The 24302-nt window shown below is 28.8% G+C and overlaps 5 protein-coding genes across 11 annotated transcripts; 2 read left to right on the top strand and 3 right to left on the bottom strand.

Annotated features, from left to right (window-relative positions):
• Positions 1-1327: 1327 nt before the first annotated feature.
• LOC111690889 (UPF0691 protein C9orf116) lies at positions 1328-3050 on the bottom strand. Of its 4 annotated transcripts, none has more exons than XM_046950282.1 (3): positions 2913-3050; positions 1689-1874; positions 1328-1630 (listed from the first exon to the last, which is right to left on the bottom strand). In XM_046950282.1, exons 2-3 carry the CDS (start codon positions 1825-1827, stop codon positions 1425-1427), a joined length of 345 nt encoding a protein of 114 aa, XP_046806238.1. In that variant the 5' UTR covers positions 1828-1874; positions 2913-3050; the 3' UTR covers positions 1328-1424. The 4 variants fall into 4 exon arrangements, with proteins under 4 accessions (XP_046806238.1, XP_046806240.1, XP_046806239.1 ...); XM_046950284.1 differs by having other exon boundaries at positions 1689-1835; positions 2913-2929; XM_046950283.1 differs by lacking the exon at positions 2913-3050 and adding an exon at positions 2488-2506.
• Positions 3051-3200: 150 nt separating this feature from the next.
• LOC111690870 (multiple coagulation factor deficiency protein 2 homolog) lies at positions 3201-5986 on the top strand. The gene is made up of 4 exons (XM_023453450.2): positions 3201-3589; positions 3708-3795; positions 4682-4820; positions 5777-5986. The coding sequence occupies exons 1-4, from the start codon at positions 3432-3434 to the stop codon at positions 5896-5898; spliced, it is 507 nt and encodes a 168-aa protein (XP_023309218.2). The 5' UTR covers positions 3201-3431; the 3' UTR covers positions 5899-5986.
• On the bottom strand, positions 5844-7963 carry LOC111690888. Its single transcript, XM_023453475.2, has 4 exons — positions 7675-7963; positions 7488-7611; positions 7263-7434; positions 5844-6335 (listed from the first exon to the last, which is right to left on the bottom strand). The coding sequence occupies exons 1-4, from the start codon at positions 7891-7893 to the stop codon at positions 6218-6220; spliced, it is 633 nt and encodes a 210-aa protein (XP_023309243.2). The 5' UTR covers positions 7894-7963; the 3' UTR covers positions 5844-6217.
• Positions 7964-9616: 1653 nt separating this feature from the next.
• Positions 9617-13662, top strand: LOC111690880 (solute carrier family 25 member 44). 4 transcript variants are annotated; one of them, XM_023453463.2, is made up of 4 exons: positions 9617-9756; positions 10278-11143; positions 11195-11322; positions 12635-13662. In XM_023453463.2, the coding sequence occupies exons 2-4, from the start codon at positions 10456-10458 to the stop codon at positions 12824-12826; spliced, it is 1008 nt and encodes a 335-aa protein (XP_023309231.1). In that variant the 5' UTR covers positions 9617-9756; positions 10278-10455; the 3' UTR covers positions 12827-13662. The 4 variants fall into 4 exon arrangements, with proteins under 4 accessions (XP_023309231.1, XP_023309232.1, XP_023309235.1 ...); XM_023453464.2 differs by lacking the exon at positions 9617-9756 and adding an exon at positions 9767-9910; XM_023453467.2 differs by lacking the exon at positions 9617-9756 and adding an exon at positions 9767-10108.
• Positions 13663-14362: 700 nt separating this feature from the next.
• Positions 14363-23095, bottom strand: LOC111690891 (cytoplasmic aconitate hydratase-like). The gene is made up of 11 exons (XM_023453479.2): positions 22937-23095; positions 22768-22860; positions 19632-19801; positions 19359-19574; positions 19083-19290; positions 18713-19015; positions 18432-18649; positions 15900-16554; positions 15022-15454; positions 14673-14958; positions 14363-14605 (listed from the first exon to the last, which is right to left on the bottom strand). Exons 1-11 carry the CDS (start codon positions 22941-22943, stop codon positions 14495-14497), a joined length of 2700 nt encoding a protein of 899 aa, XP_023309247.2. The 5' UTR covers positions 22944-23095; the 3' UTR covers positions 14363-14494.
• Positions 23096-24302: the final 1207 nt, after the last annotated feature.

The raw sequence follows: 24302 nt of genomic DNA, 5'->3' as shown, positions 1-24302 counted from the left end.
AAAAAAGTTCAGGCTCTAAACGAAATAAGTTTTTCATTGCACATTTTCAATTATTTGGAAAAATCCTTTATATTCCTTTCTTAAGTTGTGTTAGTAACTAATAATAAATTTAAAATTAAATTTTTAATAAGGTCGTGTGGCGGTTGTAAAAAAAGTTCACGCTCTAAACGTAATAAGTTTTTCGTTGCACATTTTTAATTATTAAAAAAAATCCTTCTTATTTCTTTTGATTTTCGTGTGAGAGAGAAAGAGAAAGAAATATCAACCATCTCTTTCTCTCACATACAAAATCAAAAGTTTCTCAACAAAAGTTTCCCAGGACTTACAAAAACGTAGGTATGATCTTAACGCAGAATACACACATTCATAAAGCATTTAAACGAAATGGAATTGTTTCTTCTTTTCCTTAGACCTGGTTCTCACTAGGAAACTTTTTTTTAGAAAACTATTGGTTGTTATGTGTGAAAGAAAGAGAAGGAAATATAAACCATCTCTTTCTCTCACACAAAAAGTCAAAAGTTTTCCAAAAAAGTTTCCTAGTGTGAACCAGGGCTAAGGGAAGTATTCTTCACAATTATATATCGCCCAGAGCAAACCGTTAAAGTTAGAGTCAAGCATTTTTGGTACTAGGTTTCTTTGGGATTGTTTATATTCACTAGAAAAGAATTTTTGGAAACTCAAACGTTTAAGGGATGAAAACTTTTGTATGGAATACAATTTTAAATATTTTGTTAAAGATTATTTTCGCGGATCATCATTTATTTTCGAATTATTTTGTTTTTATTTTCCTTAGCTATGTTACTTAAAAATATCACTTAAATTTATACTAAAAAATATATATTGTCTGCTATTCTTTCAGAATTAGCAGAAAGTTCTTATTTAATTCTTTATACCTATAAGAATTCAGCATTTTTTATTCAAATTGGTCTAGAAGGTTCAAGTTCACTTTCAATTTGAAATTTAATTTTGTGGACTTAATTTACTATCACGAAACTTTATAAAATCGGAATGATAAAAAAAGCCTCCTTGATTTTGTCATACATACATCCATACATACATACATACATACATACATACATACATACATACATACATACATACATACCTTTAATGCGTCTATAATCACTAGTTACTATAAACAAACAAATTGATTATAAGGTAAAGTCATTTCATTTTGCGGCGAATTCATAAAATTTTTTATATTGGAGTGTGACAGCGTCGGTTTTTTGGCGATATTTTTTGTATATGGAGCTTAACAACGTCGAGTTAAATTTCCATGTACAAAAACCATCGTGTAATGAAATGACTTCACCTTATCAGTTTCGCCTTACAATATAATTCATCGATATGTTTTATTAAGGTCAAATTTTATGTGATATCTATTACATTTTTGTTTATTTGTATCGATAATAGCGATACAAAGTCTAATAAAATGTGCGATCTACATGTGTATTTAAGGAATAATTACGATACATGCCACAACGATAAAGTTCGTTAGAAAACTTCTGAGAAAGAGGAAAATAACGGGAAGGTAATGTAAAGACGTTTGGTGCGTAGTATCCATATTCTGAATTAAATGTCCTGTACATTTTATTGTCATCTTTTTCTACCCCATAGCCCTTAAAATTATCTGCAAAAACGATATAAAAGTTTTATAATCCTCAAATTTTATTCTACATTGTACTCACTTGGACACTTGACTTTTTCCCGAGTTTGCAGATGTTCATACAATTGTACCGTTTTGACAGTTGGCTTACGTTTCAAAAACTTTTGAAATTCAACTTCGGGATTAAATGTTTCCAGAGATTTACAAACCTTTTCACACATATTCCTTTCTTAAAATTATTCGAAAAATGTGTATACTTATTTAATTTCTAAAAGAATGTTTATATTTTAAAATTTATGATGTGTAAACAATATTGATAGATGTCGTCTTGGTAACAATGCACATTGGGGCGAAGAACATATTTATATAATATTTTTTCTGGACAATTTTTTGTATCCTCGAAATAAAAATAAAAAAAAATAATTAAACTTTGTTTCTGAATTTTCGATTTTTTAATTTAAAGTACAGCTCATCCTCTTCTTACAAAATAAGAACAAAAAGTGCCATGTTTTAAGTGCTTCTACCCCAATGTGCAACCATAGGAAACTCAGCACAAAGTACATAACATAGATAGAAAATCTTTACGCATGTGGGTACTGTGAACTAAGACCTGGTTCACACTAGAAAACTTTTTTGGAAAACTTCAGATTTTTGTGTGTGAAAAAAAGAGAAAGAAATATCAAGCGTTTCTTTCTCTCACACACAAAAAAAAGTTTCTCAACAAAAAGTTTCCCAGTGTGAACCAGGTCATAGAGAAACGCATAGAGGAGAATCTTATTATTTTTTTGAAAACATTTAGGGGATTCACGCGGTCGTAATAATGTAAAAATAATAACATCATAAAATAATAACACGAAAAAATATGACTGCTGTGAGCAAACCTGATATGTTAGACCTGGTCCACACTAGAAAAATTTTGTTGAACATTTTTTTTCTTAATTCTATTTTGAAGTTTTCTTAATGTCCACACATATAAACTTTTGTTTCAGAAACTACGTATGAATTGAATTGATTTGTTGTACGAATGAGAAGAATAAGACCTGGTTCACACTGGGAAACTTTTGATTTTTGTGTATGAAAGAAAGCGAATGAAATATCAACCATCTCTTTCTCTCACTCACAAAATCAAAAGTTTCCCAGTGTGAACCAGGTCTAACAAAACAAGTTTCCGAGTACGGGAAACTTGGTACCGCGAGAGAGATGGATGATATTCTCTCTTTTACACAAAACCAAAAGTATTCTAGTGTGGACCGGCAGTGAGTGTGCTATTTCAAATCTTGTAATCTAATACAAATGTATAATTTACAAATATATTTATTAAAAATGACAAAAGCAAGTAAAAAACTGATATAAAAGTTTTTTTATGAAAATTATAAAATATTTTATTTTTTAATTTGGATAAACGAAATTGTTTCAAAACACAAACAGCTGTTAGTGACTAAGCCGGAAACATTTTCTGACGCCGGTTATTTTTAAAACGTTCGTTGTCTGACAGTCAGCAAACAGATGTTTGTTTTAATTTAATTTTATAAAAGTTAATAACTTTTATAAATATGTTAATTAAATCTAGTTAATTTTGAAGTTATAGTTATTTTGTGAAATTTTTACTCAAAATATTTCATTTCTACTATGATTTTTGATGAATAGATGAATACGATTTTAAGTCTTATTTAACCCAACATGCGCACTATGGCTTTGGATTTGAATAATTTTCACCACCATTAATAATGCACCAACCACAATTGTCCAAAACAAAACATACATATACATAAGAATGTAGTGAAAATATAAGAATATATGTAAGAGGAATTAAACATTAATTATAATGTGCAAAATGTTAAATTTTATTAATTTTATAATATGTGTCGCAACGTTTAGTCAAACTATTACTTCGAGTCTAGCAATAAAACGAGGCCCACATCACCCGCGAAGTGAACAATCAAAGACTCGAAAAGTTGACCAACATTTAACGCATGAAGAGCAGTAAGTGTTGCAACTTCAAATTTACATACTTACATATAAATACGTGAATGTATTATATTTACTATTTATTATATGCAAATCGAATAAAATTGGAAATAATTAAATTAATTTTATTTAGTCACATCGAGGATGATTTAAAAGAAATGGGAATCAGTGCGAATTTGGATGAAATGTCGGAGGAAGAAAAAAACTTTTATTATTTTAAGGTATGTATGTTTTTAAATAAGTAAAAATATCTTCCAAATCGTCATTCAGTTAGTTCATAAATCTTTCAATCTTTCTTTTAAAAATTATTAGCTTTGCTACCCTAAAAACCTAAAATGTGTCATGTCAGTTATTGACAATTCGGCCATTCGTGTATTGACAATATTGTGGTTAGGGTTTTGGGTGTTATATATTTCCAGTTATACGAATTTCTGTATTTACTTTATATGGATGGTGCTACGACTACTATTGATAGTCCACTTGTTCTTGAAACATATGTTCATTTTGATACTTAAAGTACATGAATAGATTTTCAAATGTAAAATGTTTTATATTTAACTTATGTACCATGCCCCTTACTTCTAATCCGCCCATGTTTTTCTTAAATATCAATTGATACAAAACTGTTATATTTTCTCAGATATTCTATTGCTAGTGTAACATTTTTTGTCTAAAATATTAATACTAATGTAAGAAGTATAATAACTTTATAGTTCGCACTATAACGTTTATAGTTCCCAGACATTCTAATGTTGGTATTAATTTTATATGGGAGATGATACGCTCACTTTTCTTGTTTGTATAATTTGGAAACTTATAGTTTTCCGAATTAACGCTATTTGATATTGTCAATCAATATTATGCGTGGGACTATTTCTTATTCGCCTATATTAAAGGACTCCAGTTTTACCAATCTCCGAGGTATACGGTTTTTTAAATTTTAAGATAAAACATAGCCTATTTTTCCTTCAATTTATACAAGAACGAATTCAAAAAATTTGATGAAAATCGGTTTGTCATCTAGAGACTATATACAAACATACATTTGTATAAACATACATATGCATGTATATAGATATAGATTAATATATTTTACACTCCTCTTAGATCCACGACAGTGACAATAACAATGCACTAGATGGTTTAGAGATGCTACAGGCAGCAATACATCAAGATGAAAATTTCAAAAAACTAGATCGTGATAATTACCTTCATAACGCCAATGAAGAACTAGATCACATTATAGGTAAGATATACATACATACATATATACATACATACATACATACATACATACATACATACATACATACATACATACATACATACATATATACATACATACATACATACATACATGCATACATACATACATGCATACCATACATGGGAATTTTTCATTAAGCATTAAAATTTCATTACCATTTATAAAAAAAATTGTAATGAAAAATATTTTAAGTACCATTTAATGAAAATTATATTTTTTTCATTATAACTTTTTTTGATAATGGTAATGAATTTGATAATGAATTTTCAAAAACAAATTTAATTATTATTTATAATTGTCGAAAAATATATTAAGGAAAATTTTTCGAAGATTCGAGGTTTGAAAGCTTTTAAAACCAGTTTCCGTAGCCCAAATTGGCTGAAATTTTGCAGTCATAAGTACATCTGATGACAATACAATAATATGTTCGAATATTCAAAATTAAGTTCGAAATTTCGAAGTTATTTTCGAAATTTTTTTTATGTTTTTAAATTAATCTCTGTGTCATAAAAACCTAAAAAAAAATTTCGAAAATTCGAACTCGTGTTCGAAAAATTTTTAAAGCTGTTAAAACTAGTTTTTCTAATCCGAATGTGCTGAAATTTGCCATACATGATTTCACCTAATAACAATACATCGGATATTCGAAATTAATTTCGAAATTAGAACTAATGTTCGAACATTTTTAAAATCCATTGAATAATGGTAATGAAAATTTATTTTTAAAAAATTACTAATGAAATCGTTTCATTAAAAACCATTACCATTAGACAAAATAATGCTAATGAAAAAAAATAATTATAATTTTTTTCAATTTAATGCTAATGAAATCGTCAATTAATTAATCGATATAATTAACTACTCCCATGTATGATGCATACATACATTTATTGTTTTGGAATTATAAAAAAGGTTTTTTATTTTTTGTTTTTTAGAGGTTATTGATGAATTTCTTCAACTTGCTGATGCTAATAAGGATGGATTACTACATTATCCCGAATATGTGAAAGCTGTGACTGGATCAACTGATGATGAAACACAATTGAATAATGTTTAATTATATTTGGATAGTTTTATTTGAAATTAAATAAACATATTTATCTTTAGATTATTTAATAAAACGAATTTGTACGAAATTACTTAAATATTAAACACATTTTTAGTTCATGGTTCATTTGTTTCATATGTGGTTTGATTTTCAATCAAATTTGCAACTTAACATGCAACTTTTAAAATATTTTTACTTGAAACTATTTTTCTGAGTTGGTAAATGTTTGCATATTGTTTGTAGTATATGTATTAGGTACTCTGATTTTTTTATGATAAAAAGGAACAATTTGAATCACATACATATTAAAATATTCTATAGTACTAAATTAAAATAAACCATCACATGTCGTTGTTGCGTTACAGGGAATTCCGCGATATCCATTGTATGCAGCTTCTTCAACCAAAACTATTAACTCTATATATCGAGTATTCGTAAATTCAAATCTGAAAAAAAGATAGTTTTTTTTTAACTTTTATACAATTTTTAAAAATTTCAAATCGTGTCTATCCATTTTGCATATAGAATAAAGGCTTGAATATATCAAAGGCGGTGCCGTTGGCGCGTTGCAGTTTTTCATTTTTTTCTCAAGAACCAGCAAACAAATTAAATGAAGTAGAAAACAAGTATGAATGTATAGTCGGACGTTAAAAATGGGGATTATTTAAAAAAAGCATTTGATTTGTTTTTTAACTTTATTTCGGGAGTTGAGTCTACTTCAATATTATTTATGTAAAATTTAAAAGTGTCATTAGTGTTTGTAAGCGAATTTTGACCTTTAAGTCATTTCTGAAGGGGAGTTTGTATGGGGGCTAGAGTCAAATGAAGCCCGATCATTACAAAAATCGGTAGTGCCATTTAAAGTTCTATAGAACTAAGTTTTTTACGCTTTTGTTGACATAATAGATCTTTTAAACTAATTTTAAGCCCAAAGTCCCTATTTGGGGGTACGGTTGTATGGGGGCTAGTCGAAATAATGGACCGATATTTTCAATAGGCTTCGTCCTTGGGCCAAAAGCGTGTGTGCCAAATTTCATCCAGTTATTTTGAAAATTGCGGCCTGTACCTTGCGCACAAAGTTTACATGGACAGCTAGCCAGACGGACGAATGGACGGACGGACATAGCTTAATCGACTCAGAAAATGATTCTAAGCCGATTGGTATACTTCAAGGTGGGTATTGGACGAATACTTTTGTATGTAACAAACATCAGCACAAACCCAATATAACCTCCCCACTAAAGTGGTGTAGGGTATAATTATTGTATTTTTGTTCATACCAAAAAATGTTTATGTCGGTTTATGATTTTGTACCATAAATCATACCTAATTTAAAGACATAAAAAATCAGATAATGTTATATACAAACTTACCCATTATATTTCGAAATGCTGTCTATTAAAGCCTTAGCCGCTTTTGCATATTCGTAAGCCACATTAGGCGCTGCACAAGCTGCTGCATACAAACAATCATCAAAGCCACTCTGTGCTGCTAAAAATCCAGTAATCAAATAGGCTTCGTCATCATTAAGAATAAAAGTTAATCCTAAAATTATATTGATAAATTTATACAATTTCAATATTTATTAATTAATATACCGCTATCGCTTGAACGAGCGTAACCATAATTACTCCAATGACCAGCTCCTAGTAAACCGGCCGAAAAAATTAAAACTTTAAGAAGCAAGATAATAAACAAATTTGTCAAGTTTAGACTTAGAACCTAAAAGGGAAACAAAAAACACACACAAGTTATAATATTTAACATAGGAACCAGATTTAGTACTTGACTGTTTCCGGCTGATCGATTTATTAATTCTTTTGCAACTTGGACTACAACGTGACCAGTAGGACTTGAAAATATATTATGTGCTCCCTTTAACCACTTTAAAGAGGTAGACTCTTCTAGTTCATTTGAATTAGTACTGATGTCCTTAATATCTACACTGCTAACAATGTATCCAATACCACATAAAAGTATACAAATTAAATATAACTTAGACATTTTAACGTTATTTTATCTAAATTCAAACAAAATATTACTTTAACCGCACTTTTAATTTGTTATCAAATGCAACTGAATTCTCCTACAGAGCTACACGCGTTTTTATCGCAAATCTACTATAGATCTGTAAAGAGTACACAGTACACATACATACATACATACATACATACATACATACATACATACATATGCATGTAATGATTGAAAAATATTAGCAGTATCTGAATTAACGAAAATTATAGCGTTTACCTGAATTTACCCAAATGTATGTATGTAAGTATGGTTATACATAAATGCTTACGTTGAAGTGTGTTTTTGTAATAATATATAATACTAAGTACATATATATGAAGTACATACATACATATGTATGTACATAATTGCATTATTACAAGCATCGTTAGTTAAAAAAAGTGTATACATTATTTCGGAAGTATCGTCACACTAAAAATGTCATCGGCCTACAATTTATTTGCAACTTGCAAGTAACTACCTGTGTAAGTAGTAATTTACAAATTTATATACATATGCATATATACATACATATGTACATATATACAAATGTATGTATGGATACGTGTATATTAAGCCAATTCTTCATTAATTGTTGCAATTGCCAAAGCCTATAATACTAATATGTTATCCCAAAATATTTCTATTTAAAAAAATAAGTTCGCGTAAAAAACCTTTAGATGAAGAAGTTGTTAAAAACAATTGAAATTGTTAAAAACAATTTCTGAAGACCCCAGATATCTTTTGATTCCAAATCTTAATTCATTCGAACATCATCAAAATCGGATAATAAATGAAAACATGGGTAGAATTACGAAAAAAACGTAATTTTAACTTAAGCATTATTTATTATAGTTTTCTGGATATTTCTGGTGTATGTACATTAGACCGACTCACACTGTATAGGAAAAAACTTGTTTTTGTTACCCCTTTCAAAAATATTTGTACCAAATTAAAAAAGGTATTTTGGAATTATTATTTTTAATTTTTTGTTTAATTTTGTTTAAGAAATACTGTAAAATTAAAAAAAAATTAAAAAGGACTTTTTAATAAGTAGTTCATCTTGCGAACGTACATCGATAGACTAGAAATATTTTGAAATCCATTATGGAACATAACAAAGATTATTATTAATTGAATTAAATTGTGTTCCCCATACGATATTTTCTTGAAAAATGTCCAGCTCACGAATAGACAACACTTAACACAAAATCTCAACTCAATAAATATATATACTTAATAGGGTCGCAAAATTATGTTTTCACAAATATTAGATAAATAAAATTAAATTTTAATTTAGATGATAATCATATTAACATCTAATATCTGAAAATGGTAAAATTTTTCAATTCCCTTAATTTGTTTAAAGGTTCTTATAAAATGTCATTAAAAATTCAAAGTCATTTTTGTAGAAACTACTTTTTTGGATTACGTCCGTAATATAACTATAATAAGATAGAATCATTAGAAAAGTACGTTCTCAATTTTTGAAAAATTGTTGAACATTTTTTGTGAAGTTAAATTGAATAATTATTTGAAATTTTTTTAAATCTGTACATATTGTACAATTTTAGTTAGTTGAAAACACCTATATTTTTATCACGATTTATGACATAAATTTAATTTTTTTCAGTGTTTTTAGGATTTGTATCAGTGCTGTATTTTTACTAATCTCGTACCTGGCAACAATGTCAATGTCAAAAAGCATATGATAGATGTCAAAAAAATTAGCAAAATTTTATTCTTGTGTTTTCTTCTTAATTTTCATTCGATTAATACATTTAATATTGTTGTGGAATATTTTAATGACGATTTCTTGTAAGATCATAGACATATATTTCATATAAAGATGTAAGTATGTATGTTCGGTGCGAGAAGATGAGTTTGAAAAGAGATCTAAATAAAAATTACGTAGATTGTTTGATCTGCAATTGTATACGGTAGTCAAACTAAAGTTTTAGAATTGGAATAACATCATGCGACAGAAAACATTGTGCGTAATTCCGTGAGTATGTGTGATAGTTGTTAGATAGGGCTGATGCAAAAATCACCATTAGATACTTATTTTTTGCTAGTAAAAGACTTCATTGATTAAAAATAAATTATATAATGAGTATAAATGGCTTAACATACTTTGTTATTATCTGATTATTTGTGAACTATGCTAAGGATACAATCAATCAATCAAATCAATTAAAAATGGGTAAATATTACTTCAAAATATTGAGAGCAAAGTCCGAGCTTTTCATTTATCTTGTAGACCTTCAAGGACTTATTTCGCTTGCCAATTTTCAAGTTCAATTTGTATCATTTTATAATAAGTAGGAAAAGATGATTATTTTATTGCTTATATATACATATTTTTATTTTAGTTTTTTCCACACGGATAAAAAGATACACATATTTTAGAAAATAATTGGTATTACATATGAACTCATGACCTAAGGAATATTGCGACCACTGTGTGTGAGTGAGTGAGTGAGTTTGTTGACGAAAAATACAAAGCAAACTTTTCTTAAACACTGGGCTAAGTCAAAAAGAAAATTAGAAATGAACCGCACAGCAATTACTGTGGCATCCGGTGTTACCAGTGGTTCCAGCAACACCTTAGATGCTCCATACATACGTACAATAGAATGGGATATGATGGATAAAACAAAATTTTTTCCACTTTCGATGTTGAGTTCGTTTTCCGTTCGTTGTTGTCTCTTTCCCTTAACAGTGATAAAGACCCAACTCCAAGTGCAGCACAGAAGTGATGTGTACAAGGGAATGTTTGACTGTGCTTACAAGATTTACAGCTCCGAAGGAATTCCGGGTTTATATAGAGGATTTTGGATATCATCGGTGCAAATAGTGTCGGGTGTTTTTTACATAAGCACATATGAAGGTGTGCGTCATCTGTTAAACGATATGGGTGCTGGTCACCGAGTAAAGGCTTTAATAGGGGGAGGATGTGCTTCACTTGTAGGCCAGACAATTATAGTTCCCTTTGATGTGATATCTCAGCATGCTATGGTATTGGGGATGGCACATCATGCTGGCGCTAAAGGTGATATAAATCCTCTGGGAATACAAACAGGACCAGGCAGAAGTCGTCTTAACATTTCGCTTGACATTGCAAGAGAGATTTTGCGAAGGGATGGTTTTCGGGGATTTTACCGCGGCTACACCGCCAGCCTAATGGCCTATGTTCCAAACTCTGCAATGTGGTGGGCATTTTATCATCTGTACCAAGGTAAAATGTTTCTATAAATAGATATGATTTCTATTAATACGTTTTTTCCAGATGAACTTTGTCGAATTTGTCCTCCATGGGTTTCCCATTTACTGATACAATGCGTTGCTGGCAGTTTGGGTGGATTCACTACTACGATACTTACCAATCCTCTGGATATCGTTAGAGCTAGACTGCAGGTAACTACATAAAATTAACATTTTTGCATATTTAAAATGTGAAAATATGGTTTAGAACTATTGATGCGTTCATAAGTTATATGCAAAAATTGACATAGTAGCATTAGGATCAGACGCGGATACAGGTCCAGTATTTGGGGGTGACTTTTGTTTTTTTTCACTTACTTTCTTATTTATTTTTTTCTATTTTCTCATTTTTATATTTTGTAAGAAAAATTTTCGGGGGAAGGGTAAATTTTCCTATCCCTGTGGAGCCGCGGCTGATAACTTTTATAATGTTCTTAAAAATTTCAAATAGAACCTATCCGTTCCACGCGAAGTATTAAAAATATATTAAAACTACATAATTTTTATCCAAAAATTTAAAAGTTTCTGCTGCAAATGCTTTTAAGTTTACAATATTTAGATTAAATAAATATATTTACTTTTTTAAAAATAAATATCATTGATTGACTAACGATATTAACATAGAGAATGAATTTTCTCCCATTATCGTTTAATATGTATTTTGTAACTGTCAAACACTTGGAACTGAATCAAAGCAGAACATAAGATTTTAAACAAAACTTGTATAACGACTGCTGGAATAAAAGTGTACTCAACAAATATATACATATTTTAAATCATAATTTTGTTGTGTTGTAGCCAACGTTGTCTTGACATCAAACCTAAAACTCGAAAACATTTTTTCGAATGTTGTAGTTTGGAGGTGTCGACTTGATAACGGCACAATCTAATAACGTTTGAATTTTCGAATTAATGTTTAAATTTTTTGCCTTTAAATGAACATAGGCTTAGTACGCAAACGTGACAAGTCCTCTTGAGTAAATATTACAGGGAAGCAAAAAATTAATATTTTAAAACCTTTTTAAAGCTGATATACAGGTAGTTTAATTGAAAATTGTTTGTTTTTAAATGAACATATCGTTGGCTTAGTACGCATACATGATAAGTCCTATGAGTAAATTTTACAGGAGAAGCAGAAAAATGTCGTAAGCATCCAACAACACTGTTTTAAAACCTTTTCATTGCTGGTATTGAAAAACGAAAAATCCAGATAGAAACCAGCGTTTATAGACGTTTACACGTTCTGTAACTTCCACTGTAAAATTTAACCGAACGATAAGTTGAATATTTTACAATTCTTAAATTCAAACTTATTTTGAAATAATTACCAATAAAATCGTTTTATTAAAAAAATTGGTGTAAGCAATGTTAATAAATATAAAAACGATAAAAATTAATTAATCAATATTATTACTCCCGATAATGATGTATTTCATATAAAAAGTAATGTTAATGTTCTTTTTAGGTTCATCGACTTGACAGTATGAAAATAGCTTTTCAAGAGCTGTGGCGCGAGGAGAAACTTAATTGTTTCTTTAAGGGATTGTCGGCGCGTTTGGTACAGTCAGCTGCCTTCTCGTTTAGTATAATTTTAGGTTATGAAACTATTAAACGTATTGCAGTGGATGAGCAATACAAACATCAAATACGCTGGTAATCCAACATCAATTATAAAGAACCCACCGTAATCATGAGGCGGGAATGCACAAATTCAATTGAATTGGAAGTCCTCAAATACAAATGCATTTACAATAAATTTATTCAGATAATAATGCTTCAAACACTGAACCGGAAAACGCCACAGAAGGGTAATTTAACAGAAACTAATTTCGGCAATCGAAATACATATATTCCTTTGAATATGATTATAATACATAGCAAGATTTCACCAAAGATTTCTTAATTATGACCAAATAGAGTCTGTTGTTGTTTTTTGTGAAATTATTTGTAAAACCTACAATATAGATTTAAGAGTATGTACACACAATTTAATCCTCATGGAATTGTAAATAAGTGTTTTCGGTTACTAACCACCACTTACGATAAATATAGATTATTTAATATATTAATTCAAATTTTATTTTGTACAAACAAATTATTATTTTTAGCTAATTTTATAGTTGATAGATTTGAATATAATATAAATATTTATTAAAAATTAAATTGAACACAGTATGTAGTGTGTTTATTTATTTATTATTATTATTATTATTCGTTATAATCGTTAAGTTTTAAACTAATTTTCAGTTTTTACCAAAAAAAGATGCTTTCGTTGTTTTTCCTACTCTAATACATTCTTTATACATACTATTTTAAACGGAACTAATACAATTGTGCTATACGATTGCCACAAGAGATCATTTTGTAAATGTTTGTTACATGTATCTTTAATCTTAAGCCATTGATTGTACAATTAAAAGTTAAACATAAACATGATGTAAGAGATTTTAAAGAAAATAATAAAAATATTGGATCGAAAAGTACAAATAAAAATTTTATGTGTAATATTTGAGAATCATAAAAGCATATTAAGTAATTTGTATAAAAACAAATTAATTATCAGATTATTATTTACAACATACTTTGTATGTACAATCACTAGATTTCTTGACATCAGGGCTTAGGGCTGTTGGGAAATGCATCACTGCATCTGATAAACTATGTCTAATATACACGAAAATTATCGTACACTATACGAAATGAAAAATATTGCACATTAATGAAATGCGAAATTCTTTCGTAATATATACGAAATTGTACGAAATATATGTATAATGCAAAATAATTAAACATTAAACATCTAAGTTCATCTACATGACTTTTATATATCAAATTGGAGAACATTTTTTAATTTTTATCCATCAAAATTAAGTTGATTATATAATCATACTTTTAGTTTAAAATATATTAAAGTTTTAACAAAACAACAATTTTTTTTTTCTAATTACTACCAAACCATTTGCCGAAGCACCCTAATTTAAAGGTCAAAATTAAAAAAAATTGTGTATTTTTATTAATTAAACTAACTTACCGAAGGAAACTAATTTCGGCAATCGAAATACATATATTCCTTTGAATATGATTATAATACATAGCAAGATTTCACCAAACATTTCTTAATTATGACCAAACTGTGTATTTTTATTAATTAAACTAACTTACCGAAGGAACCCTAACTAAAACGGTTAGAATATTGAATAAAATTATTTAGTTTTATTAATTAAACGGTTATAAACACAATATCACCATAATCTTTAATAAAGTTTTATATAATATATAAAAAATGCGTAAAAATATTTAGAATATTACTGATTGATCATTTCATTTAATTCAACATTTTGCGAATCATATAATTTAAAATACCACCATTCTTGAAATATGTAATATCGACTTCAGTATCAAAACGTAAAATAGTTTCAAAGATTTTCCCATCAGCCTGAAAATGCATTAATTTATTTATTCGATATAAGTTGTTTATGCAAACAAAAAACACGAATACATACCTCAACTTGAATCTTTTGACCGGGTTTAAGACCTTGTTCTGGAATATTGATGTTATATTGTTCACGACCATTCAAATTGAGTGTTTCAGCACTTTGACCTGGCAAAAATTGTAAGGGTATGATACCCATTCCTACCAAATTAGAACGATGAATACGTTCATAGGATTCGGCGATAACAGCTTTGATTCCTAAAAGGAATGGACCCTTTGCAGCCCAATCACGACTGGAACCACTGCCATAATCTTTACCAACCACTAACACCAAAGGTGTACCTTCTTCGCGATATCTATGGAGAGCCAGTTTATTTCAAATTGCATAAAAATAAAAAATTAATTCAGTCTCAATTTACCTCTCAGCACAATCGAAAATATCCATTTCTTCTTGGTTTGGAATGTGAATGGTGCGTGGCCCAGTTTTCGTTATTAACTTGTTAACCAAGCGAATGTTGGCAAATGTACCGCGAGCCATAATAGCATCATTGCCACGGCGTGAACCATACGAATTAAAATCTTTTGGTGTTAACCCGCGTTCCGAAAGATAACGAGCAGCTGGAGAGTTGCGAGCAATGGAACCAGCAGGTGATATGTGATCTGTTGTGACTGAGTCACCCAAAAACAATAAACAACGAGCCTTCTTGATGCTGCTAATATTATTCAATTCACGTGTCATTCCCTCAAAGAATGGTGGACGTTTAATATAAGTGGATTCCTTATTCCACGGATACAATTTACCGTCAGAAACTTGTAAAGTTTGCCAATCTTCCGAACCCATCTCTATTTTACCTTTAATTGAAAATAAAAAATATGTATATTTTTAAAATATTAAATATAAATCAATTATAGGAAATCAAATAAAAAGTTAATTACAATCAGATCGAGATAATTGTCTTAAAAAAACGTGTTATTTAATTTTAGTCAGAGACCGTTTTAGATTTTTGTTTACTGCAAGACTTTGGCATCAATAAAAAATGTTGAATTTTATTAGGCATAGGATTCTTTTAGGCGACGATATGTATAAACATGATATGAGTAATACATACATATAGCATATATTTATAATTATAAAAATCATTCTAACACACAAATAATTAACTTTTTTGAGACATATGTATAAAATAATCTGATAATTTTGTAATATAAAGTAGAACATGCAAAGTTTGAGTTATGATTCTAATCAAATTAATACGTCGATCTAATATGTATGTGAAATAAGATGAATGAAACTTACTGTATACTTCTTGGAACATAGCAGGTATGACATGTTTGTTTTCAACCTCTTGAATTTCTGAACGTGATGGCCAAATGTCGCGTAAAAATACCTTTTGGCCATTTCCATCAACACCTAAAGGTTCAGTCTCAAAGTCAATATCAACGCGACCAGCAATTGCATAAGCGATAACCAACAAAGGACTCGCTAAGTAATTGGCGCGTGTATTAGGATGAATACGTCCCTCAAAGTTTCTGTTGCCCGACAGTACACCACAACACACTAAACCGTTCTTTTCAATAGTGTTTACAACATTTTCATCCAGAGGACCAGAATTTCCAATACAAGTCATACAACCGTAGCCAACAATATTAAAACCTAACTGCTCCAAGTATGGAATAACACCAGACTCCTTCAAATAGTATGTCACAACGCCAGAACCAGGAGACAATGATGTCTTTATATAAGGCATAATGTTTAAGCCTTTCTCAACAGCCTTCTTGGCCAAAAGACCAGCTCCCAACATCACTGAAGGATTTGATGTATTGGTACAGCTAGTGATAGCAGCTATAACTACTGAACCGTGTTTGATGGTGTAATTCTTACCATCATCCCATTGAAATTGCCCAGAAGCTTGCAGAGCATCAGATGGAATAGCGAAACCCTTAAAACCAACCTAAAATACAATTAAAAAAAATGTTTTCAAAAGTATTTCTTGTAAAATAAGCAAAATATATAAAATTTACAAAGGTGATTGACATTCTTTATTGTAAAGACATAAATACATCATTTTGCTGATATCTGAGTATAAAAGTAACAACACTCTATAGTACGAAAATATAGGTCAATACAATACCTACGTATGTATGTATATATTATATGAATATATACATTAGACTTGTCCTTTAAAATATAAAGAATGACTTCGTAATAATTGTCGAATGGAAAACATGCATGTTATTGTATTTGTTGTTTGAAAATTATCCATGCTTAACTTTACGAATTTTGTAAATTAGCGTAATTTTTGAATTGACAGGAAATTAAAAAGTCACATATCTTAAAAAAGGTGTTTAGTGTTTAAAATACTATATAATAATAATTAAAACTTTGAAGTACCTGTTAAACATAAAACAATTTATTTTTTCTAAATTTACAATATTTGTTTAATGGAGCGCGGTGCGAAACCACGAAGCTTTTGTGTATGTTATGGATTATTTTCAGTGTAGAAACAAAGACAAATAAAAAGGAGAGCATAACATTTAACGTATTTACATTGTTCATTTGCAACTGAATGATTATAACTGGAAATACATAGTTTTTAAATTTAGTATAACAAGATATCCGCCGTGATAAATTTTTCCATAAATGTATTTGAATTATAGAAAATGACATCAAACTTTCAAAGTTGTTTTACTTGTTTTGTGTATAACTGTTCCAAAAGTGTGTCGTAAAGTGTGACTATGTTCAAAAATATTTTTTAAGTTGAAAAAGTATTTTTTTATTCAATTTTTAAACTATCGATCGATTTATGACTTATTTAAGAAATCAAATGTTGTTTTTAAGGGCAGGTGTAATACACTTATGACTTAAAAATTACGGAAGTTCTGTTAAATTTTTTTTTACATAAACATCTATTTATTGTTGAATTTTATACTTTGCAGTCTAAATTTCTGCAAATACGATATAAAAAAACTACTTTGATCATAAAATGTATTTATTATAATAAAATCATTGGTTACATTTTACACAATTTGTGCAGGTTGTTGTTAGATTTTTGTCAGCAACAAGGTACAACATATACGTTTTAGACAGACTTAATCATAATCATTGATCTAGTTCTTTGAGTTTATTTACACATAAATAATAGTTTTCTTTTTGAGATTTATGAGAAGTGTAAGTTTAAATTCGTCTTAATAGTGTTTTGTGCTTTATTTGCTTATTTAGGCAAATAGAAAATAAATATTGCAGGTAAAATGCAAGAGTTGCTGTTTTGTTTTTTTTTTATTTAAAAAAAAATTGCCAATAAGAAATATGAAGCGACTTATGAGTAAGGTGGTGGCATTGAACGCAGAGTTTATAAGAAGGCTTACAAAGTGCACATTCCAAAAGTTTAGCTTAGTCAAGTTAGTTCAATAATAAGCTCCGCACAAAGCAGTTCATAGTTTCGTTAAATTTATTTGTTAATTATTATCAAATGGAGTGAAATGAGGAATAATACGTTTTCATTATATTATATCGAGTTATCTAAGGAAATAGTAGCCGTGATTTTTATAAAAATATTTAGCATATCACAGTTGCTGTTTCTTTTAGATAGCTCTTTTGTAAGCCGCAAATATTTGAAAATAAACATTTTAAATGTGAGTGAACTTGTGTAACGTGTGCATTTTTTGTTTGTAAAATTTCAATTTATGGGATACACCAAGTTCAGTTGTGTAAAAATTTTAATTTAAAAAAAAAAAATTTCCATACATGGCATCACTGGGCTTTGTTTATCTCATAATAAAGAAATAAAAGCAACGCTTAATAATAAATGTATATGATTGTTAAACTTACGGGATTCACCAAACAAGATTGGAAATCTTGTTTCATATCGGAAACAGACACACGATCATGTGGGCGTTTAGGTCCAGACACTGAAGTAACAACAGAAGACAAATCCAATGTTATTGTTTGTGTAAAAATAGGGTCCTGGGACTCATCTGTGTAATTACGCAATTGACGTGTGGCTTCCAAATATTGTTTGATAATTTCAATTTTTTTTTCAGAACGATCTATAAAAAATTATAAAATATACTATTGATTGAAGAAAAGTCTGACATTTACAACTAACTAACTTGTTTGCTTCATGTAGTTCAATGTATTCTCATCGATTGGGAAATAACCAACTGTTGCACCATATTCGGGACACATGTTACTTATAGTGGCACGATCAGCAATGCTAAGTTCAGCTACACCAGGACCATAGAACTCGACAAATTTTCCAACTACTCCCAATTGACGCAAATGTTTTGTGATGGTCAGAACCAAGTCTGTGGATGTTACTAGTGGACTTAACTTTCCAACCAATTTATAACCGATAACTTCAGGTAAAAGCATGGAAATTGATTGACCCAGCATAACTGCTTCTGCTTCAATACCTACAGACAATGTTCACAAAACATCAGACATATTTTTGCCTTTTTTATAAAACATTTTCAAAATTACCTCCAACTCCCCAACCTAGTACACCCAAACCGTTTATCATTGTTGTGTGTGAATCTGTTCCAACAACGCTGTCAGGATATAACATTTTTGCTCCATCTTCAGTATCAGCTTCGAAAACAACACGAGCCAAATATTCCAGATTAACTTGGTGAACAATACCAGAACCAGGTGGAACAATCAACATGTTGTTAAAAGCACGAGCACCCCACTGCGGAATGCACAAGTTAAGTAGTTGTAAAATTTCCATAAACTTATTTAATAAGTCTAACTACGAACCTTCAAAAATGTGAAACGCTCCTTATTGCGTTCAAATTCTAAATTTTGATTCTTTGACAAAGCATCAGAAGTTCTAGCAAAGTCAACTTGAACAGAGTGATCAATAACCAGATCGGCTGGACAGATGGGATTTATTTTTTCTGGGTTACCTTTCAATTCCAATACTGCATCACGCATAGCTGCGAAGTCAACAACAGCGGGGACTCCTGTAAAATCCTACAGAATAATTTATTAACAATAATTTGTCTGAAACTAAATGATTAGACAAAATACCTGAAGAATGACACGAGCTGGTTTGAATGATACTTCAACATCGTTTTGTCCCTGTTTCAAATCGGGTGTCCAGGCCAAAATATTTTGCACATCCTTTTCTAATACATGAAAGTTGTCGCAATTGCGCACTGCTGATTCCAATAGTACTCTTATGGAATATGGTAACTGATCTATAAATAATATAAGAAGAATATTAATTATTAGCAAAAATATACAAATAGTTTAAACTTTAAAAGATTTTGGAACACATCCTTATTCAAATTCCATCAAATTCACATTTAAAGGCCTACAATTTTGTTTATGGGAAATTATATACACATCTATTACATTTTTATATGTACTATTCGCTATGTACTATATCACAATAAAAGTGATCAACAAACTACTTTTATGGATTTTATATCAAGATATGTAAAATAGTATATTTGCGTAAAAACAAAATTAATTATTGATTTTACATGTAAAATGTATGTAGTTTTTTCAATAGTAGACACTATAGATATTATCAAATGTCCTTCTTTGAATGGACTTTTTAATTTCTTGTAAACTTTTACTTTCTTTGGTGAAAAAGTTTACAGTATTTTTCCGGTTAGAAGATGTGTACTACAAGGCTCGGTACTTGGACCAATCCTATTTAATATTAATATCTATGTCATTTTCAAGGAATTTGATAACAACTCATCTTATGTTCCATTTGCTTACACGGAAGATTTATTTTATCTTTTTTTTGTGGTAAAAAACAATTTGTTGATATAATGCAAGTGCATCATGCTTATATTGTTTCCATTATTAACAATTCGATGTGTGAATTTAAAAAAATGGAATTACTATATACATATTAAAATTACAAAGCAAAAAAATGGCAGCGGTTTTAAAACATTATTAAATCCAAATGTTAGTTCTTGCACTGTACGCCAGGTGGAAAAGGCAAAAGGTTTTAATCGAGGTTAAATAAATTTTAAATCAAAATGTCAGAAGCGATCAACAAATGGAGTTATTTCAAAATTTATTTCTTTAAAAATTATTTTTCATTTGTTCTATGAGTACAAAACATTGCCATATTAAATTAGGCTAAATCAAACTATTTTTTTTTTTGGATTTAATAAAAATCGTGTTTTTGTAACTTGTGTATTATTTAGGGCAATTTTTCGTTTTGTACTTTGGGTTAATTTTTTCCTGGGACCATTTTTCGCAGCTCCAAAAAAAGATTGAATAAAAAATATCTTATATACACATATTTACTGAATATCATATCACATAGTTTACAAGAACTTAACACAAGAAATTTTGAAGTATATTTGTCAAATTATACAGATCAATTATACAAATTATAACAACTAAAATTAATCGAAATTAATAAAAATTTCTCAATAGTTAAACAGTAAATAAAAAAATAGTGGAAATATCATCAAATGTGTTTATTATCTACAATAAAAAGTTTTTTTTTCTAAAAATCAATTGACAATTTTTTCTCGAAACTTGACGATTTTGCACCCAAATAATCTGAAAACTATGATTACCCATATATAACAGATTTATTTGTTGAATAACTGTTTAGAGGTAGTCACAGATTTTTGCCCATATCTCTTTTACAGAATTATTGAAGATTTAGATCTCTAAAGACTGTTTTCAACAAATATACAGACGGACGTACCTTAATCGAATCCGCTATTTATAAGCATCCAGAATATATATACTTTATGGGGTCTTATAATTATATTATATATGTATAGCATTCATAGAAAAGTAAAGAATATAATAAAATAAACTCTGAAAGGAGTGACAGCAGCAGTTAATAAATATGCATTTTTAAAAAGATAAGATTAACCATTCTCATGTTGATAAAATATACTAAACACTAGAAAAATACACAAATTATACGTACATACATGGGTCAAAATTTTAAAACCGATTACACCAAACTTTGTTAGTTGCATGTATATTAGATCGTTCGATTCAAAAATAAAAGCTTAAAATTAAGAGATAATTGCCTAAAAACCACTTGTACCACTTGAACAGCAGACACTAGAACAAACGGTTCGCTCCCACGACAATTGGATCTTCGATCCGGATCGAGCTGAAAGATTGTCAAATCAGCGGCAGCTGTATCAACCGAAAGAATTATAGGCCACAGTCGAACTGTTACAACAACAACAAACGGTGTTCAGGTTTTTATAGAAAAATACCTACATGTCCAAGAAGACTTCAAAGTGGTGCAAAGTGAATGTTCTCTTAATGATTTTTTAATAAAAGTTATAATACAACTCATTATACATTCTTAAAGCTTAAAAATTAATTAATTTAATTAAAAAATTGATGTATTTCGATGTGTTACAAACGGAATGACAAAATCAATATACAACCATCTTTTTTGATGGTGGGTTTAATAAGAAAATAATGCTTTTGGGATCTTCTGGACTTTATTTATTTACTTTACTTTATTTACCTATTCAATTCAGCAACAATTGAAGTGTAAAATTTTATTTACATAAAATTTCCATAATGACATGGCAAATTTTAAATGAAAAAATCAACACATTCCAATGAGGAATTCTTAATCAAGTGATAACATAAGAACATCACCTCATACGATATTGTATTTGTTTTTACTGCTATTGATAAAGTTGTAGTTATGTATAAAATACATACATACATATATATATATATATATATATATATATATATATATATATATATATATATATATATATATGTTTGTACACATAAATAAATCCACTATTGCACACTTACTCCTAAAAATACTTATTAATATTCATAGATACAAATAAATACATATGTGTGTATATAGATATTTCTAAAATATTGTGTCGTTGCGGAATTGGGAGACACAACTAGTGGAAGGAAACTTTCACCTATAAGACGAACACAAACTGGAACGAACAGACATACAAATATATTTTAAAAATATATATGTATGTAAATATGTATTCAGCTTAAAAAAATTAATTAATTAAGCAAAATGAAGGTGGACGTGTATTATGCAAAATATAAATAGCAATAAACTTTTTATTAGAAGGCAACTAAACATTTAAAAAGTTTAAAGTTCATATGTATGTGCATATGTGTACATATATGATTGTATGGCAGCTGCAATACTATAAATTTTTCGACTCACCATATTTTGAGTTAATTGATCCCAAATCAAAGTATTTATATTCAACACCGTCCTTGTTGAAACATTTTTGGTACTGCGCAAAAGGATTTAAGCCTGAAAATTATACATATTTCAATTATGTAATTAGTTTTTTTTAGAATATAACTCCAAGTTGAAAATGAAGGCTTACCAGACATTATTATAGGTACTTGTTTTTATGTATGCAAAAAATAAAAATTACTTAATCCGAGAACAACAATTATCCAACATAAACCTACTCCCGATGGAATTAGAAAACGACTAAAAAATGAGAATAGAACAGAAAAACATAAATTTATGCAAGGTGGCTTTTGTCAAACAGCTGATATTTTTATTTATATGTTTTGTACATTTAAATGTCCAATTGACAAATACAGTATTGCCAGAAACAACAAGAGTTCTATAGTTGATACAAAAAGTCGACTTTTCAACTTTAGAATTCCATTTTTTGTCCATTTTTTGACTTTTGCTATTTATGAAAAGTCAATTTTCCATTTTCTCGATTTTTCGACTTTTTCCGACTTCGAATTTTTCGTACTTTGTGATATAATAACAAAATACAAGTAAGATTTGTTATCTAGAAACAGAACATAAATAAAAAACTCAAAATTTTGGATTTTTCTCGACTTTTTCGAAGGTTTATTTTTTCTTAGATTATAATCGAGTTATTGATTTTTTCGTAACAAAATAGACGACTTCGACTTTTTTCGATAAAAAGTCGATTGTTTGATTATAGTCGATTTATAGAACCCTAGAAACTATGTCAAAATTCGAATAAATAACTTGCTCATCAATTCAAAAATAATAATACAAACAAATAATAAATAATAAAAAATATTTTAAAATAAAATAAATATATAAAATAAATAAAATAAAATTTTTCTGTGGGGTAATGCCAAGCGTAATGTTGAGCCATATAGTAGTACATATAGGCGAAACTGAAGGGGTTTTCAAAGAAGCATTTTTATTCTCTTCACACAGACGAGCTCTGAGAGAATAAAACAAACTTAAGGTATCTTCAGACTACAATACTGAATTATAATACTTGTCAGAAAATCATGTAGTATAATACAATTTCGTAGTCTAAATACAATTGGATTGATTATGACAAAAAATACTTCTGATTTTTATGACATACCGACCGTATTTTAAAGTTTTTGAAAAATTTCAAAAATTTCTAATTTTTCATATGTATCAAAGTTGTAATTAAAAAAAGAATCGTTAGAAACAATTTTCAACTGAAAAAAATAAACAGGTAAGTAAAATAAATTAAACATAAACGAAAAATTTAAAAACACAGTTGAATTTATAAAGGTAAGAATTGATAAAGAGTATGTCTGAAATATTTATGTATTTTTCTTACAGATTTTTTGATATACCGACCAAATTCTATAATATTTTTATTTTGAAATGTATTAATACTCAGTATTGTTGTCTGAAAATACCTTTATGAGAACTAAACGCACTCACTAAACATCAAATTTTCTTCACAAAATTGCGAGGATATTACCACTTAT

Source organism: Lucilia cuprina, chromosome 4 (genome assembly GCF_022045245.1).
Source record: "Lucilia cuprina isolate Lc7/37 chromosome 4, ASM2204524v1, whole genome shotgun sequence".
In the NCBI taxonomy this organism is placed as follows: Eukaryota; Metazoa; Arthropoda; class Insecta; order Diptera; family Calliphoridae; genus Lucilia; species Lucilia cuprina.
Note: the sequence above shows the minus strand (reverse complement) of the source record. Positions and strands in the feature narration are given on the sequence as shown.

Bases quoted from the DNA above. Each gene is read 5' to 3' on its own strand.
- LOC111690891 (XM_023453479.2), bottom strand. The intron at 18,650-18,712 runs GTTAGTTAGTTG...AATTTTTTATAG, and splicing joins GAACTACATGAAGCAAACAA to ATCGTTCTGAAAAAAAAATT. The intron at 14,959-15,021 runs GTAAATTGAGAC...GGCTCTCCATAG, and splicing joins ATTTTCGATTGTGCTGAGAG to ATATCGCGAAGAAGGTACAC.
- LOC111690870 (XM_023453450.2), top strand. From the start codon at position 3,432: ATGTGCAAAATGTTAAATTTTATTAATTTTATAATATGTGTCGCAACG. The intron at 3,590-3,707 runs GTAAGTGTTGCA...AATTTTATTTAG, and splicing joins CATTTAACGCATGAAGAGCA to TCACATCGAGGATGATTTAA. The intron at 4,821-5,776 runs GTAAGATATACA...TTTGTTTTTTAG, and splicing joins AGAACTAGATCACATTATAG to AGGTTATTGATGAATTTCTT.
- LOC111690888 (XM_023453475.2), bottom strand. From the start codon at position 7,893: ATGTCTAAGTTATATTTAATTTGTATACTTTTATGTGGTATTGGATAC. The intron at 7,612-7,674 runs GTACTAAATCTG...TTTCCCTTTTAG, and splicing joins GATCAGCCGGAAACAGTCAA to GTTCTAAGTCTAAACTTGAC. The intron at 6,336-7,262 runs GTAAGTTTGTAT...TCTTTTTTTCAG, and splicing joins AGCATTTCGAAATATAATGG to ATTTGAATTTACGAATACTC.
- LOC111690889 (XM_046950282.1), bottom strand. From the start codon at position 1,827: ATGTGTGAAAAGGTTTGTAAATCTCTGGAAACATTTAATCCCGAAGTT. The intron at 1,631-1,688 runs GTGAGTACAATG...TCGTTTTTGCAG, and splicing joins GGAAAAAGTCAAGTGTCCAA to ATAATTTTAAGGGCTATGGG.
- LOC111690880 (XM_023453463.2), top strand. From the start codon at position 10,456: ATGAACCGCACAGCAATTACTGTGGCATCCGGTGTTACCAGTGGTTCC. The intron at 11,144-11,194 runs GTAAAATGTTTC...CGTTTTTTCCAG, and splicing joins ATTTTATCATCTGTACCAAG to ATGAACTTTGTCGAATTTGT. The intron at 11,323-12,634 runs GTAACTACATAA...TGTTCTTTTTAG, and splicing joins TCGTTAGAGCTAGACTGCAG to GTTCATCGACTTGACAGTAT.